Here is an 18,648-nt window from a genome sequence, read left to right as displayed (position 1 = left end):
CTGGAGATTTTGTGAGCAGAAACAATTTCCAGAATTCCCTCTGCAGTGTCCATGTTCAATCCTCTACCTTCTACCTCTCCATCAAACCATGCAAGGTCCATCTTCTCAGCACGACTCAGCAGGTGCCACTCCACTATGATTTCCATTACTGAAAATTACTTTTAACATCTTCCTAACACTTGATTTCACACTAAAAATTCAGCTGTTTAACAACAGACCTCAAAATCAACACCAGACACTTCCGTAACTGATGACATTTTGGATATTTTACAGATGAAAGCTCCTTTGAAATCAATAGAAAATGCAGATCTCCTTCCAGGTCTTCAGAAGAATTTCCAGTGTTACATTTAGACTATGATATTGAAGCAGCTGAGCACCCCTGCACTCCAGAACCTTTGGCTTTAAAAAAATGAACACTCCCCCCAAATATAGTCACCACTACTGCAACCAACAAAACATCACACCCACAATACTCTAACAAAACCCCTAAACATTCCCTCCCTCCTTTCAGAACTGTAGAAATCTAAACCACTGTTTTAAACAAGTTCACTGGAGCACTCCACATATTTACAAATATTTGCCTTTAAAAACACCAATATGTGACACATTAAAACACACAACAGCACACAAAGCAGCCTCAGTGCACCATGCACAACACAGTATCAAAAACCACCAAATAAATGAAGCCAAGGAAACCATCAGGCACTGTTCAGATGCAGCAAAAACCAGTGCAACAAGGCACTGAAACCAAAGTGCAGGCACCCAGTGAGGAGGAGTATGTTCCAGCAACCATCAGTAATTACAGTATTAGTAATTTAACTTGTGTTTAACAAAACCAAGTCTGGATTTATTATCTTTCCTACACCATCTTTCAAATACATAATGACAAATCAATTGTTTTGTAACCTTTACAAAAGTCCATGTTCTGTCAGCAGCTAGCAAAAGCCAGAAATGCAGCTGTTTTTATTCAAAGATATCTAATTCTTTAACTAAAGAAAAAATCATGTTTACACACATCAAGGCACCAAGACTTTAGCACTACAGATAAATCTGCAAGAGGCTCAGTGTATATGGTTGTGCAGTACAACCATAAGCCCCTGAGACATATATTTAGAATCACAGAATGGTAAAAGTTGGGAAAGACCTTTAGGATCATCAAGTCCAACCATAAATCCAGCAGCACCATGTCCTCTGCAAGGGGTGGTGACTCCAGCACTGCCACAGGCAGCCAGGGGGCTCCCCCAGGTTCCCTGCATGGTGCTGTGACGCTCCCCCCTCTCATCAGTGTTCCCTGCTAAGGGACAAAACAGCCTCTGCTCCCTTCCATTTTTTGGGAGCTGCATTTGCAGAGACTGGAATAGCTATTAAAAGGGCTCAGTTATTAGAGCAAATTAAGGAAATTATTTGCCTAAGTAAACTTGGAGACATTTTAGCATGAGCTCTCATTTGGTGAAAGATGAAATAAAAATGTCTTAATCGTGGATAACAACAAGGAAAGGAGGAAGGAGGAAGGAGTTCTACTATAGGGTCACTGTGTTATGTTGTGTCTTTTCACTAAGAAGGAAACTGCACAAACACAGCTATACCACAACTAGAGACAACGATGATCCCAAACCAAGAACTATATGGCAAACTTCACGGGGACATCCAAAGCAATAGCTTTGTGAAAAATTTTATTTTTTAAGTTGAAGCCCCATCAAGAGTGCCCATCTACAATTTAAGCCATGCACGTGCTCTCCTACAAACTCTTCTCTCCAACACACCTGGTTAAGCTTAACATTGGCTTTTTAATGAGACATAAAACAGTAATTGCAGGCACAGAGAAATCTTTGAAAAGTCACTTTTTACCGAAAGGAGGTAGTCCATAGGTCTGGGTGGTCTGGGGGTAGATGGTGTAGGGCTGGGACTGCTGTAGTGCTTGGTACTGAGGCTGAGCAGGGTAAGGGCTCATTGTTTCTGATACTGGTACAGAGAGGATATGTGCATATGGCCTTGGGGAAAAGAAAAAACAAAAGTCAGAGAGAACTGTTTGCATTATGCAGCTTACAGCCTTCAAACCAGAAGACACATTCAATAACTGCTCCAGAAAGGAGAAACTACTCAGACTGACAATTCCTCTTAGTGCAATAAGCTCCTTGTGCTTCCCAAGGCAGGCTCTTGAGTTTATAGATGCTGCCTGCAGTGACAGCAGGGAAAATCCCTCCTCCACAGTGCCAGAGATCCAGGACTGGGAGGGCAGGGTGGGTTGGGAGGGACCCACTCCCCATCCCAACAGGCATGAGTGGTCAGTCCCACTAAAGATGCCTTACCACACCAGCCCCTGAAGTTACTGTAATCTAGCAGTACCTGTAAGAACCAGGGACACACACACAGAAACTACACAAAAACAAGCTGCAGGGGTTCAGGGGTTAAAGCCTATCCTGCTCCAACAGGAAGAACTACAAAGATCCCTTAACACAGTGAATGGTGAGAAAATCTTATATTCCCCTTGTATTTATTTATGTTCAATTTGTTTATTCGACAAACATCATGTGCATTATTCACCAAGACTATCATGTTAATTACTTGAAGGGCTTCATTTATCTTTGTGAGGCTTTCATTTATCATCTATAAAACAACAGTCACTAAGCTAAAGGGTGAATTCTGTAAGTTCAGTGTCCTCAGCAATGAGTATCTGCTGCCAGTAGTGGGATTTACTGCACTAGAGAAATGCATAAAGATACAAAAAATTACTTCAGAGAGAAGAGTTACAGAACTCAGTAACAATTTCTTGACTTACTTTGCAGAATACATTTGTGAGGTATAATCATTTGATGACCTTGGGATATAATCAGTGCATGTCATAACTGAAAAAAAAATAGTTTGTGTAATTACAGAGGTGCTTTCAAAACCCAACAAATAAAGACAAATATCAATACTCATGGTATATTTTAGTCAACACACAGTATTTACAAAGAGTTTTAGTGCCCTGAATATCTGTTTCAAAGCAAATTCTCAAAAACACATGTTTAAACTGAAACAAAAATGTTTTGCCAGCTCACAGCAGGCAGATCAGTCAGTCACACTATTCCTCCCTGTGAAACAGAGCTCTTTCTCTTTATCAGCTGGTACCATAATTTTTTGCAACTGTCATAAAAAACTTTTATTTCAGTCCTCCCCAAACCCCTGCGTATTTGCCAAAGAGGCTGCATCTGCACCAAGTGTAACATTTCTGTGCCCTGGAGCAGAGACCAAACATCTGTTTTGCCAAGCTTTCCTCTTCCCCTAGGTACTCTGTCCATGCATGGCTCCAGCAAAGAGTTTTCCTGCAAAATGGAACAGCTCCAGCTCAATGAACTTAATCACACACATCCAGTGAAGCACAGCTGCAGTGCACAAGGCTCAGAGATGCCTCTAAAGTAACCTGGGAGTTACATTTAACCAGATTTTTCTGCTTCAATAAATCCACAGCAATTGCACTTTGAAGCTGGTAAGACAGAGGGGCTCAGCTGGCAACCCAGGGAGGAAATGTTTCAAATGTTCTGTCAGCACAGCCTATGGCTCTGGTACACCTTGTGTGAGACAGCTCTGTTACAGCACTCCAGGTTGGGCTGGAGATGGGGGCTTGGGCTCCTGTGGCTTCATCCAAGAGCCATTAAATACCCCTTGGATCACATCCTGATTAAATACTCAGCTGTCCATCAGAAAGCAACAATGGGCAGGAGCCCAGCACAGAATTTGGCACTGTAGCCTCTCTGGCAGGAGCCCAGCACAGAATTTGGCCCTGTAGCCTCTCTGGCACATGGCACCAGCACAGTGCAGCAACTGCTGTGACTGTATCTGCAAGCACATGAGTTTATCAGCTCAGATCTACAAGCACCATACCCAAACCCTCAGCAAACACAGCTGCACTGCTCTGGATCCAGCTGATTCCCCTCTGAAAGCAAAGCACCCAGGCTTGTCCAGGAGGTAATTCAGGCTAACTGTGTATCCCCAGGGGCTCTGCTCCCCCACACCTACCATTACAAGAGACCACATTTTCCCTCTGGAGTGACTAAATTAACAGCCTCCAAAACAGGGTCATGGATAACAGCATATTCTGCCCCAATAATGTGCTCCAAAAAGTTGGGATTTCCATATTGGACCTGCATTATTGCTCTTGTATGACCATGTAGTAAACTCTCCTGAGTTACACTGAGGAAAGTAAGGCAGTGCCACAGGCAGCTCTAACCCCAATGTGCACTCTGCCACCTCAATAACCTTCTCTTTGTGTGATCTGAACACAAGCAGCTGAGAAGTACAAACCATCAAGCACATGTGCTGAACCTCCCAAACGATCCATGAATCACCTTCCTCTGCTCCTCAGTGTTTGCCTTTACTCACAGTGTGAAGCCCACATAGCTCAAGGATACAGCAGGAAACACAAACTGGGAACTTCTGGACCTAAAGGCTTTCCTCTAACACTTGTCAGTTCCCACATGTTTAGGATTTGTAGGCAATGCCAATATTCATCTGAATAGTTATGTAGTAATTTCTAGAATTAGAAATATTTCTAGAATTTGTGTTTATTAAACTGCATACAAAGAATTAGGCAATGGTGTAAAAAAGCAAAATATCCCACAATAACACTGCACGCAATTTCTAGGATTTGTAAATAGTCTATCCAGTTAGGCAGCAGGTTTTGCAGGATGAAATTTTTCATAACTCCTGCAACACCACAGTACATGGATTAAAATAGCAATGATTAAATCAATTACAATGGGAAGTTACACCTTACACACTTTCAGCTAAGGTGAGCTGACTTACACTTCAAAATATGTATTGGCAGCCAAAGGTATTCCACACAGGAATCTGACTTTCCTCATAACTTCCAGCCCTCTTTTTCCAAGAGAAAGGACACACTCCACTTTTCACTTAGCGTGCAATCTTTGTATTCCCTGCCTGTTTCCTCTCTGTTTATTTCCTAAGAGCTTTCTGCAGACATTCAATACAATTCAGAGTCTAAGATGAAGTGTATGGCATATTGCTACAAAGGACCCAACCAGGTGTGGAGAGATAATGATTTATAAAACATGTTTACAATAGGCATTACAACTGATATTGACTCAACCCTCAAGAAGAATCATGTCTAAGGCAGGTAAGACACAGCAGTACTCAAAAGCACCCAACAGCCAGCTGAGGGGCAGTGACACAAAAATATTTGTTAGAAACAGATATTTCCTTACCATCAGGCATTAACACTTTGTAAACACTACAGCAAATGTTCACTTTACAACTGATAGTGAGAGCAGGCTAAGGATTACAAGGAGGAGACAAAGCTTGTGGTTGATGGAGCATGGTACCAGGGAAAGACATGAGGAAAGACAATGGGAGAACTCCAGATACTCACTCTCACTGGACATGGGAAGGTTTGAAGATTCAGTTTTCTGATCACTGACTTCTGTGCTGCTCACATGACTGCCAGGACAACAAAGGTTCAGTATTAGCATGATGAACTCTTAAATTAACATCCTTGGCCATCATAACCTCTGGGTTCAATCTTTCTGACCAAAGCAAACTAACTCTTCACAAAACCTAGCCCTGTGCTCTTTGCTGTTTCAGGAAGAGATTCTGAGAGAGAGATCTGCAACTGGAATTAGACATCAAACTATGGGGTTTGAGCGGCCAGGGTTTGGTAGAGGGGGAGCTGCAGGGGTGGTTTCTCTGAGAAACACCTCTTGGCATCTCCATTCCATGTCCCCAAGCTGCAGCAGCCAAGGAAGTGCTGCCAGCAGTGCTGTGTGACCCTGCTGTCACAGGCTCCCTGCCATGGGCATTCCCTCACTGCTGCATTTGTCCCTTAGGAGCAGTGCTGAAACATCCTTGAACTGGGGGTCACTTCTCTACTTAAATATTTGCAGGTTACTGGATTATTTTGGATTTGTCCCACATTGTTTCAGTTCCATGTTGATGTTGCTTTGTTCATGTACAGAGTAGGAAGTACAGATAATTTCTGAATGAAACTGTTTTTTTCCTTGATTATTGCCTTCCAGGCTTCAGTTTTATTATTGCCAGTTCTGCAACACAGCTTTTCATGAGGTTTTGAGCCATCTGTGTGCTGTTCTGATATTTTGAAACTGCAGTTTCTCAAGGTGAAGGAACCAAAGGAACTGTTTATTGCTGCTGAAGGAGGACTCTCCCCTTGTAGCTCAGCATGGTGAGCTGGTGCTCTCGGACTCCATTCAGCATCCCAACAAAAAAACAACTGCACAATTTTGTGTTGGATGAGCAAATTAAATTCCCAGGAAGAGCCTAAAGGTGTCTGAGCTGAACTACACAGGGAGAAGGAAGCTGTATGAGAAATAAACCCAAATCTTGTAACACCTTTCCCACCCATCCCTGCTTTCTGGGCTCAAGTAAACTGATTTTTCTCCCTCCTTCCCCTCCTGCAGTGCAGAGGAAAGGGAGAAACAGGTCCAATAAATTCTTTTAAACTAATCCATTGATCAAACTTAAAATCATGCATAGCTGTGTCAAAACAGTCAGAATATTTAAACAGAATATTTAATCAAGTTAGAAATGCAACTTTATCCCACCTCTCTCTTCTGTTTTTAAATACTGGATGTTCACCATTTTAAAACCCAAGGATGTTTACACTCAAATCTTGAGCTCCCTGTGCCCATAGGGAAGGTGTGGGTGTGCTGAAGCAGGGTGCCACAGAGGGAGAAGGCAGAGCCCCCCAACATGCTCAGACCTGCCCATGCTGCCCTCTCTACCTGAGAGAGGGGAAAAAACCCCCCTAGGATCTGACTTCTCTGACCTCAGATGGGCCAGAAAGGGAGCTAGTGTGATTAGATCAAAATTCTCATATTGAGAATACAGAACATGACCACTCCTGCACAAATGGTGTTTCCTCCTTGCTCTTATTGGAATGGCAGAGACTCCAAAAAGAAATCTTCCCTCACTGCATTTGCTGCTACTCAGAGAAGCAGAATCAATCCTAATATAGCTATTCTAAGTAGTAATAATAATAGTTAATTCCTAAATAAAATACCCATCAAAAAGCATCTACTGAGGATAAAAATAGTATCACACAACAGCTTTAAAAAGGAGAGGCTACAATTCAAGAGTTTCACCTCTAAAAGCAGTTATCCACAGAGTTTCAGTAAGAATAGTAGTACAGATATTATTAAAATATCCCGAGTCTCACCAAGTTAAATGCATGTTATTTCAGTCTCATTCTGTGAAAGATAGGTGTGCTGATGCCATTAAAACTCTTTGTGGCACTTTTATAAAAGCTTTATACCACAGGGCAAGTTAATTAATTTTTACTGAGAATTTAATCAAAATTATACCAAATCCAAATAGAACCATATTTTCCACAGCTCTGTAAAAAATAAATCAAGAGGCAAATTTCTAAAATGAAAGCTTTATAATTGTAAAAGACCATAAAGAACTGTTCCACACTAAAATCAAATTTAAAATCCCATACCTCAGGCTCTGGTCTCTGGATTCCTGCATCTTGGCTTTTTTCACCTGCAAAGACAAAAATGTTCAGAGCTACAACTAACACAAGCTGGAGGGTTCAGAGTGGTGGCTAAATGTCCTGCACTCCAGAACTCACCAGTGTAACCATGGGCTCTTCATCCCAAAACAAGCTTTTTCCTAATTAGAAAACAATGGCTAACACTGGATCTTGTATAGCAGAATTACTGAATAACTACTCATGGAAGTTACAGGTGCTGAGATATAAAGCCACAAAAATGGCTGGTAAGGACAACTTTGTGAAAATTGAGTAAAATAAGTCATAAATTTTAAGAAAATCTTATTCTGCACAGATTCAGCACAAACTTTGCTCTTTTCCTCCTGTATTTTATTTTTTATAAAGATACAAACATTAATGCTTTTTCTGTAACAAATTAGGAGTTTTGACTCCTGACTAAAACAAATACAGCACTTTTTCTCATTTTGTAGGTGCCAGCTGGATCCTGTTCCTGTACAGGATATTACACCACTGACAGCATTGGCTTGAACACAAATTTGGTTTCTGCAGGCTACAAACATTACTGTGAAGCTCTCAGAAGGATGCCAGGGTGAGTTTCTCCTGCAAGAACATGCCATTACTGCCTCACTCATTCATTATGACCCATCTAGTCTCATAATCTGTCACAGAATGACAGACTGGTATCACTGGTATTCTTAAAAGAAATTACCAAGAAAATCTTTAGCTGAATATTACAACAGAATCTGCTTAAAGGACACTCCACTGAAAATTAGCTGTACCCTATATCTCATGCCCTAAAGAATAAAGTCAGTTTTCATTATATTAGGATGTATTTAGAGAGATTTCCTTTTTTAGTACAGGCAATTCATTTTTAAACTCTTCAAATAGCTGGAGTACAAACTATATGGTTTTGCTGCTTAGTTTCACATTTTGTGGATATTACTCAAGCCCATCATCTGCAGCTCGTGGAAAGCCAGGTTCTGAATAATTTTACATTTCCATTTCATTTGATTTTGTTCCTAAATCATAACATTGCATAAATGACATTACAATGTATTTTCTAACTAGTTTAACTGAAGAATATTAAATTCTCACATTAAAAAGGCATCAAAATCTTTTCAATTACAACACACCCAAAGTGCCCTCAAGCACATTATTCTGTTTCTGTGTGCATTTGACAAGGTCTCCAAGATTACAAGCATCACTCCCATTGTAACTTGGCAATTTTTTGTTGAGTTTGTGCCAGGTTTATTTTGGGAACAGAACATAAATACAAACATTTCTGCTTAATTCCTATGCTAGTGTGTTTTAGATACACAATTTAATTAATCTCATACTGTATTGATTAATTCTCTACCCAACACTTCCATGCTGTGTTAATATCAGTTATTGATAATACAAACACTATTGCAAATATTTCACACACATGTAGCAACTTTAACCTTCAGACATGCTTCCCTACCCCAACCTACTGCAACATCAGTAATTTAAAAATGCCTTCCACTTGTGGAAACAATGAATCACAGGATCTTTCCAAGATCTCAAGCATAAGAAGAATTAAAGACTATACACTCTGTAATACCCAGCATGCTGAATTTGTCCCTAAAACAGTGAATTTTATTTTCTCTACAACAGGCTTGAGATGAGTCTGGTTTTCTGAGTAATCATTTTGCATAGAAACATCATAAAGTTCAAGAACTTGTAACTACTCCTTTCTTACTACTGCCTGTACAATTATAGTAAATTAAATGCACAGCACATTTTACGAACAACAAAATGCTTTTTGTCCTCTGGATAAATACACTAAGTATAAGCCTTCTTTTCCAATATTAGTTAAAATAACTGTATACCAAAATTGTGAGATCACTAATTTGTTTTAGATTTTCATTTTCAGCCTTTTTTAAACATACTTACTGGTTGCTCGGGTAAGTCTTGTGGCTCTTCCATGGGTATTACTATTATTTTAATGCTCAAATGATTCAAATTGTGTGTTCCTCAGCAGTCTTCAAGCCCTGTTAAAAAAAGGTGTTCATGGCTTTATGTACTTTTAGGGGGCTTATCATGTAGGCTATCAGAGAATATTAATTGTTATATACTCCTCCCCTAAAACGCGTGTGGCCATCTCCCAAATAAAATGCAAAATTCAAATATGGAAAGATTTCATAAACAAGGGATTTAGCTTTAAGCTTTGAAGATACAGATTTTTTCATGCACATGGTACATTTCTACATCATTTGCTCGGACCACGCTGACTGCAGAAGGTAACACACTAATCAGACACATGCACCATGATTTTAAAGACAGTTCAAATGATCAAGTCTGGTCTACTAGGTCAGTAAACAGCATGATTCAATCTAACCTATTTTAATTTAGAACATTTATATAACAATCAAAAAAAAATCAGGACAAGACTGTACACCTAAGTGCATTTACACACAGTGCCATTCCCCACCAAATTCACAAAGCAAGTTCATTATTTCAACTGCACCTTTCAAAAAGAGAAGTGTGATGAAATTTTACAAAAGAATTTTTATTTTGGAAGCATTTAGCGGAGAGATCTCATATACTACATCAAAAAGCTGTTGCTTTCCAGGGACTTAAAATCATGAAAAAGAAATTTTGCATAATATTTTCACAACCTGATTAACTTTTGCAATTTGCTGGGCAAAAGAGAAAGGCCTGTGTCCTCCTGGCTTCCCTCTCTGCCCACCTGATGTGTACAAGCAGTATGATCTGTGTTTTTGTTCTTTCTGCATCTCATTTTGGAGCCACTTTATTAAAACCAACCCCAACCTCTTCAGAGCAGCTTTTCCTGAGCTGCCTCCTCTGCCACACACCCACACAGCACAACTTCAGGGGATTGCAGAAATTAGAAGAAATACTGAAAAACTCTTGGTGGGTTGGAGAAGTTAAATCCAGAGACTTTCTGTGCTGAGGTACAACCTATTCCTACCTTCACAGGCACAAAGCATCTGCAGAAATGTGAAAGTGCTTTTTTACACACCACTCCTTCCTCTAGGACCTTCTATTTACCCACTCTGCCCGGAGTATTCAGGCACCTCCAAACCACGGGATTATCCCCACACCAAGTGACTGAACTGGTTTACAAAAACAACTTTCTGGTGTCCTGAAAACCACGGCTGTGTCCCCTCCCTGGTTCCTGCCAGACCTACTTACCCTGGCAGCACGTGCAGCCCGCCCGCAGCCCGGCTCCACGTGCCAGCCTCGGGGATGCTGCGCAGCCTGCAATAATTCCAAATTAACCAAGAAAACACAAAAGGTTTCTCCCTCATTTGAGGGCAGGTCTTACGTGAGAGGGTGCATTGTATGTGGCAGGATAACGTTTCATTGAGGGTTTGAGGATTTTGCAAGGCTGCCACCCCTAATCAGAGCTACTTACCCTTATTGCCTGAACTCGAATTCACAATTAGTCTTTTCCATAATTCAGGTTCTTTGGAAATGACCCTATTCACAACACACAAGTCTACAATACAAAGCACTACAGTCACCTTTGTAGCTTTTCCTCCACTAGTTTCAATCTGTTTTATTTTAAATATAAATCTTATTTATTTTTTGTAGAAATAACAGAAAAATCAGGACTGAGGAGAAACTCTGGCAGCGAGAGATTATACAAAGGAGTACAAAATACAATGGCCAAGAGCAAGAAGATTTGAAATTTATTCCTGTCCCTCATCCTTCACCTCTGTTATTTAACACTGTTTTGCTGTGTAATTACATAGAAGAATCCAAACTAAACTCTTCAGTAGGGAAAAATATTTTACATTCCACTAATCCATACAGCAGTAACTTCCCATGCCATGCTTTGCTTAAAAGCTGTGAGCAGTTCTTTAATTTTGGTTTTCAGAAGGATTTAAATAACTACAAAGACAAAAAGATTCTCAGAGTGCCACTGGAATATCTTACATGTGTGAGGAAAACACTCTTTCCAAATAACCTGGGCATCTTGTAGCACCTGGAAGCAGATGACTGAACCAAAGCAACTGAATAGAAAGTGTTCAGAAGGCAGGACTTGAAGTGAGAAGTGAGAACAGAAGTCAGAATTCCAATTGAAACTTGGCCTAGAGTGGCTTTGTGCCTTCCCTGGACCTGCAGAAACAGCAGCAGGGGCAGAGGATGACACCTCACACTCCAGGTGCGCTGTGGTTGCACACACCAAGCAGCTGGGGAAATGGAGGCACTGAGCTCCACATCTGAGAGCAAGGGGGGTGAGGCCATCCTCCCCCAGGCAGGGCCAGCAGCAGCAGCAGCTTTTCCACACCCCAACAGTGGTGTGGGAAAGGGGGAGCTCCTGCCTCTCCTGACCTCCTGCACCCCGCTCTTGCCTGCCTGCCACTCCCTCCTCCCTGGCCTCCAGAGGCTTGCGAGGTTGAACAGCAGTCTGGATGTAGGATCTGCCAAGGGAAAAGAAAGAGAAAGAAAAGAAAAACCAGAGAGACCCAAGCAGAGTCTTTCTGCTGAGCTGATGACAGAAAGATCAGCTCTGGCCCTGCAGAGCCCAGTTCCAGGGTAGCCAGCAGGATGAGGGTCAGGAAAAACATGCAAGCAGAGCAGCAGGATGTCCCTTTTCAGCCACAGCCACAGTAAATGGAACCAAAATTTTATCATCTACTTGATGTTCCACTTTGATGAAGCAGAGACATGTCAGTGATAAATACACAACAGCTTTTTCACCTATAGCACCCACCCAGTCACCAGGGTCTCACACAGAGCAGGCACACATCTTCTTGTGGCTGGGCACAGAAAGTCCTTGGAGCATGGCATGGCAGGAACCTCTCCCTGCCTCTCTCCTCTTGCACTGAGAGGCTGAGTGAAGCTGCTGGCAGCTCCAAGGCTGAAGCCACCAGCAGGATCCAGGGAGCAGCTGCTCCTGCCCCACTGATATCCCTAAGAGCCCTCTCCACCACAGTTAATCCCCAGCTGCCCCCAGCCAGCCTCAGCTCTCGGTGGGTACATGGCCCAGGGTCCCAAACCCCTCCAGGTGCTCTTGGACACCTCCTCACCCACACCTCTGAACCACACAGAGCTTGGCTTTCCCAAAAATCAAACCCAGCATCTTGCACTTGCTCAGCCTGAGCTGCCTCAGAGGAGCACACTGAGCCAACAGCTCACCACCAACAAAGATGATTTTTAAAAACTGAAAATACACAACACTGATTTTTGTGGGGTTTTTTTGGGGATGTTCTTGGTTGTTTTGGCTTCTTTTGCACATCAAATCTCAAAATTAGATTTTAACTCGTATAAAACTCAAGTTAACTGCACTTCAGGTAAGCTTTATTATTTTTTACACATAACTACAGAACATTTTTAAACCCTAAGTGAACACAACAGCAGAGGTACCAAAGATTCAGAAGGTGAGAATGCTTCTGTGGGCCACTAGGTTTGTGAAAGAGAAAAACAGTACAAAATGGAAGCAAGTGTGCAAGAAGCCATTAAATGAGCTGCTGCAATGAAAGAAACATTCAGAAAAATAAGTCCATTGTTCTGCTTCTGGAAACCAGCAAAGTACCACACTTTTTTGCTTTATGGGATGATTTTTGTTAATTACCTGATGAAAACTATTCTGTATTATGTGAATTAAACACCAGGTTTTATTTGATCTAGACTTGTTTTGAATAACCACCCTGTTTAATTCCAACTTGTATGGAACACCAACAATGCAAAATAATAAGAATTTGGTTTGTGTGTAATTTTATTTTGTTTGCTCAATTTCAGGAGCCATATTACCCAAACATCAAACGAAAAGGCCTCAGAGCAGAGGTATGGGCTGCAGAATCCCTCTCAGCAGCTGCCTTCTCCTCTGCACATCTTGATGCCAATAATTCACCATTAAAAGCCCTGGCAAGTGATCTCCAGTTTCTTGCACTAGATCCTGTTTTAAAAATCCTAAAATACAAAGCCCAGCTTGGTCAGACTTTCTCAAACTAGATACTCTGGATAGAATTTCTGAAAGCTGCTGTTATGAGCAGCACCTGGATGGATTGCTATTTACTTTCAGCTTGTGCTTTTCAAGACCATCTGCCTTGGTTTTGAATATAAAGTTTCATGCAATAAACAGTTCTCCCAAGCTGCAAATAATTAAAGTCAGGATACTGGGATAAAAATCAACATGCAGTAATTATACTGATTAGGGGGAAAAGCTAATTTACTATGGTTTTATATTACTTTAAAACAGTCACTATTTCCCTAGGAACAAAGTTTTGATTGGGGTAATGAAATTACATCTATTAAACAGTGTTGGAATAAAATAATAGGATCATTTATTTTGGAAAAGGCCTCCAAGAAAATCAGGTCAAACCAATACCCAGCACTGCCAAGCCCACCACTAACCCACATCCCCAAGTGCCTTGTCTTTTAAACCCCTCAAGGGATGGTGACTCCACCTCTGCCCTGGGCAGCCCATGCCAGGGTTGGATATCCCTTTCAGGAAAGAAATTTCCCCAAATATCCAATCTAAACCTTCCCTGGCACAGCTTGAGGCCATTTTCTCTTGTCCTGTACCTTGTCCCCTGTGAGCAGAGCCTGACCCCATCTGGCTCCATCCTCCTGTCAGGGAGTTGTGGAGAGCAAGAAGATCCTCCCAAGCCTCCTTTTCTACAGGCTGAGCCACACCAGCTTCTCCTCATCACACTTGTGCTTCAGCCTCTTCCCCAGCTCTGTTCCCTTCTCTGAACAAGCTCCAGACCTTCAATATCTGTATTGTAGTGAAAGGCCCAAAACTGAACCCAAAAGAGGGGGAAATCACTTTCCTATTCCTTGACACACCATTTTTCATACAGGCCAGGATGCTCTTGGCAGTTTTGGCCACCTACCCACACGCTGGTTCATGCTCAGTAGCAGTCAAGCAGCACCCCCAGGTCCCTTCCTACCACTCTCCTCCCAGCCTGGAGCGTTCCACAGGATTTTTGTGCTTAGGATGCACTCCATTCCCTTGTCCAGAACATTCAGAAAGATATTAAGCAGGATTGGTCCCAATTCTGAACCCTGGGGAACTCCACCAGTGACCAGCCCCACAGGGATGCAGCTCCATTCCCCTTCACCCTCTGGGCCCAGCCATATAGAAGTTTTAAACCCAGCAAAGAGTACACCTGCCCAAGCCCTGAGCAGCCACTTTCTCCAGCAGAAATGGAGTCAAAAGGTTTACTAAAATCCAGGCAGACACATCCACAGCCCTTCCCTTATCCATGATGCAAGTCACCTTGTAGAAGGAGATCAGGATCTGCCTGTCCTAAACACTGGGACTGACCTCTGGGAGTGCCACATGATGCCAGGGGAGATGGTCTACAAGGTTCTACAGCCTTCCACTCCACTGAGGGCAGGCTGCAGTCCTGTATGTGCCACATGATGCCATGGGAGATGGTCTGTTCTACAGCCTTCCACTCCACTGAGGCTGCAAGTCCTCAGATCCATTTTCTGACCCTCCTAGATGGGCATTACCCCTGCAAGCATCCAGTCAAGTGGGACCTTCCTGGTTAGCCAGGGAGGCTGGGAAATGATGAAGGAGCTGCCAGCTCCTTCAGTGCCCTTGACTGGATCCTAGAGTGCCCCAGAGACTTGTCTAAGTGGTGTAGTATGTATTTATAGAAACATTTTTATTGTCTTTTACAGCAATAGCTGTAATGTTTTGTGCATTTTTTTTTGGTACAAGTCACCTTTGCAGCTATTTTCACTCCTTAGCTGTTCAAGGACCACCACCTTACAATGAACAGCAACACAAACACATGAATTAGGCAGCAGAATAGTGTTGTAGTGTTGCCATATTTTCTGGTGGGGTATCTCATGATAATGTGCCCCATTGCTGCTGCATTACACACACACAGAACCAGAGCATGAGCCAAAACAACCCAAGGCATCACCCAAGTGGAGCAGAGTTTTTCCTCACAATGTTTTTTTTCACTCTGTGCCACTCACCACATGACAGCTTCTGACAGAGGAGCAGAACTTGGCACAGTGCAGCATGGCAGATCTACCCCCCTTTCTTTTTTTAGGTTTAATTAGAATACTCAAATAAAAACAAAAGAAGAATAGACACATATTGACATTACCATGCACTGCACAATGCAGCAGAGCTCACAGCAAACACTGATGCTCCACTATTGGCTTTTCTCATCCTACACACACACCCACATGCCCCTGGGTACAACACAGACATGTATCTGCAAAATACTGTGACAACCAGACAAATAAGCCCTTGTGATGAGTGCTGCTGGATGAGTCCCTGCTCTCTTTCCCCATGCTCCTTCCCTTCTTTATCAGCCAGGAAATTTCAGAATTAAACACTGTAAAAGTTACAAGGAAGGCATTTTGTATGCCCAGTTTCTGAAAGTATGGATGGCCATGACAAGTCTCCAAATGCTGTCATAATGTAGGACTAAAAAAATCATTATTTGATTAAAATTTCATAACCTTAAAATGGAAAAAAAAAATGTGCCGTGAGAAATAAAATAAGAAATAAACACAGCGAGAAAATAACTGAAATCAAAGATGGAAATACAAATCTAGTTTCCTCCTAAGCAATGCCTGTTCCACTGACAGGAAGTTCCCCATGATTTTCAGATCCTTGAAGGGCTATCAGTGCTCTGAGTGTCTGCAGCTCACTCTGCCTGATCCATGACACATGCTTGTTTTCCCAGTTCTTATGCAATGCTTTTTCAATTCGATTTTGAAACACAGCAGGGAAAATTTTAATGGGGAAAAGAACTGTTTTCACAAAAGGAAGATTTGGAAAGAACAACTTCATCCTCAAGAAAAACAACTCCCACTGAGCCCAGAAATCATGTGGCAACTCCTGCTGGACAGAGCCAACACACATCACTCACAGGGCAGGAGAACACAGAACTGCTGCTCCCTTTCAGTGACAGAACCAAAGCACAGTGATTTACAGAAACACCAGCCAAGTAGAACAATTGATTCCCTCCTCTCTTCCTCAGGATACAACCTGCAGTGAGACCAAACAGATTTTCCCCTGAAGACCAGAGTGTGGTACCTGAAATCTCACAGCCCATATACATTTTTGTGTTTCTGGAAATAATTAAACAGGTCACAAACTTCTAGAGCTGCAGCCCCAGACAGCAAAAAAAAAATGCTGTTTGACTTTCATGGTTTTAAAAACAAACTTCCCAGCAGCAGGACACACCGGCCTTAATTCCTAAAAGCCACTTCAGACATATCCTAATAGATTAGGACACTTCCTGAACAAAAGACTGAACTTTTTAAACTTCTCTCAGACAGAAAATCTGCATCACATTAACCATAAAAAAGAATTACTGACATTATGCAGTTCTAAATTCCATTTTCAAGAAAAGATTTGACTCATACATCTCAAAAAGTCACATAGCTAGCACCAGAAATGCACCTATACTGCTATTAGAGGAACTCTTTCAGTACTCAACTGTACTCACTGCAAGGTCCCAGAAGAAGTGAAGATGACAAGTAACAAAATATACAGCCAGCTTACAGTTTGTTCAGAAGGCTGATCTGATCTGATCTGCACAGTGCTGTGGGGGGCCTGAAGAGGCAATGTTTGATCATCAAAGACAGCTTCCCCAAACACAAGAGCCCAGTCCAGCCCAAGAGGCAAGAAAATGAGCAAATGCAGGGGGAAGACAGTTTGGCTGGACAGACAACTTTGGCTCAAAAAGGAAGAATCTGGGAGGTCGAGCAAACTAGTATGAGACTGACTTGTAAAATGCCAGAAATGGAATTATACATAACAGTGCATTCTGTAGAGAAATAGGAACCATCACCCAAGGTTTAAAGCTGCCACATGCTTTATGTGAAGTTCCAGCTGGTGACTCTCAGGGAAACAGCACTGTCAGTATTCAAACACAACCAAGAAACATTTCAAGACACAGCAGAAAGCTCCTGGGATGCAAGAATAGTGCTCTGGTCAAGTCTTAACTCAGGAGACACCCATCTGCTGCAGAACTGAACTGTTCCATCACCTCTGAAATTAGGCTAGAAATACCCTTAATCCCAAATAAAAGTCCATTTAAGAGATGGAAAGAGTCCTCATGACAAGATTGTATTATTTTTCTAAATACAAGGCTTGTTTTGTAGTTAGCCTGTTCAGTTACAGGACTGATGGGTGACAACAACCTGGAACAGACAGGGCAGTGACTGGTGTGAATCACAGTGACACCATACCCTGAAGAGGCTGCTGTGCCCTGCTGTGTCACAGCACTCTCCTAAACATCATGTTGGGTATCAGGAGGAGATCCCAGCCCTTGCAACATCACCTTCACTGAGGCTCTGGAGGCAGCTGCAAGAAGAAAGAAAGGATTTGAAGTTATTCCCTCAGGTACTGGAGTGCCTCCCATCATGGCATCTGCACAAACTATCCCAGAATCACTGCTAGAGAGGGGCCACCAGAGAATACTGCTGGAGAGATGCTGGCTTGCAGTCCTTTAACCAAGTAGAGGAAAAAAATTCTAGACAAATCAGGATGAAATAAGGAAGTAAATTAAGGGTAAGACAAAGCAAGAAAAAGCCAAAAACGACCTTCCTCAATGTATAATCAACCAGTGAGTGATGCTGGTCATGGTACAGGGGCAAAAACCATCCCCAAGTTCCTGTAAGAAGATGTGTCTGAAGATGGGTGGTCTGTAGACACTGCTTGGTGCAAGAACATACATCAAATACCAGCTGTTAAGTCCTGACACAATTCCATTTCAGGCTCAAAAGTTTCCACACCTCTCCATCCTGGCAGCTCCTTCTCCAATCACAGGGTTTTGCAGACACAGTAAAAGTTATATCAAGCATCTGTTTTCCAAGAGCAGATTTCAGGGAAAAAGAGCAGAGACTAGCCAAGAGGGGGAAAAAATAACTCTACTTCTGCTCACTGAGAGTACAGGCATGGAGCTACTCACATCCCAATATTATCTGCTTTATGCCTTGAGTACCTTGTGTGTAGCATAGCTTGCACACAGGCACACACTACTTGTCCGACTTTAAGTTCAATTACAGTATTTCAGTATATTTTATCTAGTTTTATGTTTAGCCATCTATAACCACTTTTTGGTATACAGAAGTTAGGAAATGGTGCATTAATCTACTGTAGAGGGGCTCCAACTGATTCATACAGCACATGGAAAAACCCATTTATAGTGTCCTCTGACATAGTCAACTCAAAATTCATTCAGCATCTGGAGATTTCTGGGGGAAAAGAT

The 18,648-nt window shown here is 42.0% G+C and overlaps 1 protein-coding gene across 2 annotated transcripts in view; it reads right to left on the bottom strand.

Annotated features, from left to right (window-relative positions):
- Positions 1 to 18,648, bottom strand: part of EYA3 (EYA transcriptional coactivator and phosphatase 3) — a 39,695-nt gene that overhangs the window by 19,363 nt on the left and 1,684 nt on the right. For both annotated transcript variants that reach the window (XM_030964617.1, XM_030964618.1), the window contains exons 2-6: positions 9,377 to 9,474; positions 7,451 to 7,494; positions 5,369 to 5,436; positions 2,780 to 2,846; positions 1,849 to 1,991 (exon numbers count right to left, since the gene is read on the bottom strand). In XM_030964617.1, coding sequence (XP_030820477.1) covers positions 1,849 to 1,991; positions 2,780 to 2,846; positions 5,369 to 5,436; positions 7,451 to 7,494; positions 9,377 to 9,409 — 355 coding nt within the window. In that variant the 5' untranslated portion in view covers positions 9,410 to 9,474. The remainder of the gene's footprint in view (positions 1 to 1,848; positions 1,992 to 2,779; positions 2,847 to 5,368; positions 5,437 to 7,450; positions 7,495 to 9,376; positions 9,475 to 18,648) is intronic.

The sequence above is a fragment of the Camarhynchus parvulus genome, chromosome 23, assembly GCF_901933205.1.
Source record: "Camarhynchus parvulus chromosome 23, STF_HiC, whole genome shotgun sequence".
Classification (NCBI taxonomy): domain Eukaryota; kingdom Metazoa; phylum Chordata; class Aves; order Passeriformes; family Thraupidae; genus Camarhynchus; species Camarhynchus parvulus.
The sequence above is the reverse complement of the archived record's forward strand: the minus strand, read 5'-3'. Positions and strand labels throughout refer to the sequence as shown.